The 3572-nt window shown below is 35.9% G+C and overlaps 1 protein-coding gene across 1 annotated transcript; it reads right to left on the bottom strand.

The window, feature by feature from the left end:
- Positions 1 to 242: 242 nt before the first annotated feature.
- Positions 243 to 3292, bottom strand: LOC108673869 (blastula protease 10-like). Its single transcript, XM_018161751.2, has 6 exons — positions 3220 to 3292; positions 2824 to 3020; positions 2356 to 2482; positions 1325 to 1459; positions 964 to 1056; positions 243 to 397 (listed from the first exon to the last, which is right to left on the bottom strand). The coding sequence occupies exons 2-6, from the start codon at positions 2839 to 2841 to the stop codon at positions 243 to 245; spliced, it is 528 nt and encodes a 175-aa protein (XP_018017240.2). The 5' UTR covers positions 2842 to 3020; positions 3220 to 3292.
- Between the last annotated feature and the right edge of the window lie 280 nt (positions 3293 to 3572).

The raw sequence follows: 3572 nt of genomic DNA, 5'->3' as shown, positions 1-3572 counted from the left end.
CTGTTAAGTAATTGTAAATGCAACATTAAATTTTACTACTCTTATAACTCGATCTCTACTTAACTATTGCTTCCTGTACCTAGATAAAACTGCAAAAATCTGATTTTGACTAGTCAACGCAGGGTTAAAAATTTGTACCCACTCTAAATGCCAGCTTATTCAATACAAAAGAAGGTTTCGCTGTTATTCTAAAATAAACTGCAAATGTATCATATGAAGGAAAAATATAATTCCGTGTGAACTCACGTCGAAGAAATGGAGAGATCAACGTTTCTACGGATTGTCAGTTGTTGGAAGATGCAGGTGTTGGCGTTGCGTGGGTACAGCTTGAAAGCTTTGAACGTCAGTCGAACTTTCTTGCACGTCGGTGCCTTTATCAACTGTATGTACTCGTCGACTGATAGGAAAATGAACGTGATAATTAAAACATTTGAAGTATAGAAACAAGTGTTAATAAACAGTTCAAAATTTATCTATTCTCATCTCAATAATATTATCACCATCTGAAACGGAAGAGTTCCTTTCCTATTTCTCTTTGGTAAATTACTCAAATTTATTTGTTGATGTTTCATTTTATGTGGCTATTTATATAGTCGTATTCCAATAGAAAATTGCTCAATTTATAATTACATTAAAAATGTAATATCAATTTCATTGCTATCTTCTTAAATTCAATTTCTGATTACTGGATCGAACGGCTGATTTCTGATTAACGGACCAAATCAATACTTTCAATGGCAGAAGTTTTCCTAATTATATATTAGGTTTCATTGAAATAATGTGGAATATACAATAAAGTGTCGCACTCTAGCGAGTTACTGAATAAAGTCTTACAGCAAGTAAAAATTTGATTTTATAAATAATTCCGATACATATCAAATTAGACTTCCAAATGATTATAGCTTTTGAGCTAAGTACTTTTTAACGGTGTATTGGGAATCGATTAAATTTTTTTACACTTACCGGCCGTGATGGGACGCGGGTAGCCGGTCGAAGTGACAGTGCCTGCAGTTGTGATAGTTCTACTGCGGGGGCTTTTGGTCGAAGCCAGGGCTTCTATTAAGGATAAAGTATGTTTTTATTCCATATAAATTAGAAGCCATTTGGAGAGTAATCGATGTTTAGTATTATTATAGTCAATTATCACGAAAATAATTGTAGCGCTCCATAAAAAAATAAAATTAGACTTGGAAGCGGGTGCTAAGTTTTTATCACGTGCCAATTTTAGATCGCATGATAAAGCTGCTTTCGCATTTCATGCCTGACTACCACATTCAATTTTTTATAAAAATAATGCACTATTACTTTTATAGTCTACACTTACGTATGTATCCTTGTCTGTAGATTTGACAATAAGTTCCTGAAGTTCCAGGCGGGCATTCACACTTGCAAGAGGGTCCGAAGTAGCCGTTGTTCTTACAGGGATCAGAGGCTCTGCGACACTTGCGTAGATACACGGCTAAGAGAAATGTCAAATATTATCTAAACCTATAAATGAACATATATAACATGGATCAGAGTGATGAGTTTACCAAGTATTTCAGGAATTAATAAGTTTTAGAGCGTACCTTGTGTAAATTGAATTTTTGAAAATCGGAACCGGAAATAATCTTATAGAACTTAAAATCAACGCACGAACTGAACGCCAACAGAATCTTGTGCCATAGCTCTGTAAGTATTATACTTAATAAGGCGTCTTATTAAATTACATTATACATGCAGCTATTCGGTAATTTTAACAAGAAGATAACCCAGAAGTTTGAATAGTTTTGGATTTTTTCCGGTACCATACAAGCTATCGATTTAAATTAGGCTCCAATGAACATAGCTCTTAACGCGTAAATTACAACATTTTAATTACTCTAAACGTTTGGAATATTAAACTATTTTTGATAATAGTAACTCAATTTGCAATACGAATAGCATTGAAGATATATGGTTTATGATTTGTGGAGAAAATGTGTATAGTATAGACACAAGATACTCGTTCGCGATACACTCACCAAGCTGGCGGAGGTCTTTACTTGTTTTTGTCTTTAATGACCAACCTATTTGAAGTGTGTCTGATATTAATGTCTTTTTGATTGATATCTGCAGAATAACAGCCTTATTTCGCAATTAGCTCTACGATCATGAAACCCACTGGGAAAAAGAATTACTTATACTTTCAGAATAGCTTGTCGGATGATAATCGCGAAAGATGTTATTTATAAAGTTTTAGAACCAAAATTTTATGGTTGATCATCGGAAAAATCGTTAATAATGACCAACTTACAACTCTCAAGATCCATCGGTCTAGAATGTCATTACATCAGAAAATTTAGGTCAAAATTATCATATTACAGGTTAACTAACCTATGCACTTGTACTGAAGGTTGGCAATCCTCTTGTCCATGAAGGAGAAGCCGCTACGTGAACCCATGAACATCTGACCAAACGGATCCTTTGCGACCAGAGTTTCCTTTCCTGGCTTGGCGAATGCCTGCAAAAAAAACATTGACAGTAAATGAATTGAAATTAACGAATCGATGCAATCGAAAAATTCTTGAGAAACAGATATTCTTCCAAACAAATGATTGATATAGAAGACCCGGCAAATATTCAGGGGCAGATGGAAACCAAGAAAACAAATATTCATTCTGATGCATAGTGCCTGCACTGAGTCATTAAATGATAAAAAAATTCATAATTTAACCAGCAAATTGAAGTTCATGGAGCTTAATACTCGTTTGTGCAGGCGAATAGAAAAAAAACTAGGAACTAAAGCAGGGTCACTTGACTCTCCGTTGTAGATATTCAATCGAATTTCATAGCACGACTCACAGTTGAAGAATAGTGCATCACGGAAGAGTATAGTCATATGGAACGTTGAAGTTGTTCGTTGTTCTTTTGTCAAAATTCGATACCATGGAACTCTGAACGTTGGCTAGCAGCACGGTAACGTAAGAGTCTCTGTCGGAGCGACTTTGTTCGTGATTGAAACCCATTGCATGGCCGATCTCGTGGATAGGAGTGCCAACCTGAAATTTTAGAAATCTTGGTAAAGAAAATTAAGTTTGAGTTGTCAAAGCACTCTTACAAATAAGTATTTACAAGAATGCTAAGCGGGCTTATACATCATATATTCTACTCAAAATATTTCCCACGGGTCTCAAACATTACGCCATAGAACGAAAACTTTTCCTGAAGCAAACAAGCTGCTTCTAAGTTAGCGCTTACCTGCTTCAAACAACTTGTCCCAAGATTCACGGGTTGGCCATTTTGGTTTACCATGCCGACAAAACTGTAGCAGCCCGGGTCAGTAGCAGCCCCCCTTGGAAGACGAGATGAGGTCGGCCATTAGCCGCCGTAATTTTATTGAACCTGATGCATGTGTTGTCCTGCCAGGCTTTTATTGCTTGCATCACCATCGTCTGGCTTATGGAGGCTGTTGAGCATTGAAGAATTAGTCGAGTTTGATGGAGAAGATTTCAAATTTTAGTTACTATTTCCCAGCATTGAATGGGTCCGATCTTCAGATTCTATCTGTGAAAGTATTTACTTTCAGCGAAACTCGTATAATCTAATCAATT

The sequence above is a fragment of the Hyalella azteca genome, unplaced genomic scaffold (assembly GCF_000764305.2).
Source record: "Hyalella azteca isolate HAZT.00-mixed unplaced genomic scaffold, Hazt_2.0.2 contig327, whole genome shotgun sequence".
Lineage (NCBI taxonomy): Eukaryota > Metazoa > Arthropoda > Malacostraca > Amphipoda > Hyalellidae > Hyalella > Hyalella azteca.
The sequence above is the reverse complement of the archived record's forward strand: the minus strand, read 5'-3'. Positions and strand labels throughout refer to the sequence as shown.

Bases quoted from the DNA above. Each gene is read 5' to 3' on its own strand.
- LOC108673869 (XM_018161751.2), bottom strand. The intron at 1,460-2,355 runs GTTAGTTAACCT...CATTTCTCTTAG, and splicing joins CCTTCAGTACAAGTGCATAG to CCGTGTATCTACGCAAGTGT. The intron at 1,057-1,324 runs GTAAGTGTAGAC...TATCCTTAATAG, and splicing joins CTACAGACAAGGATACATAC to AAGCCCTGGCTTCGACCAAA.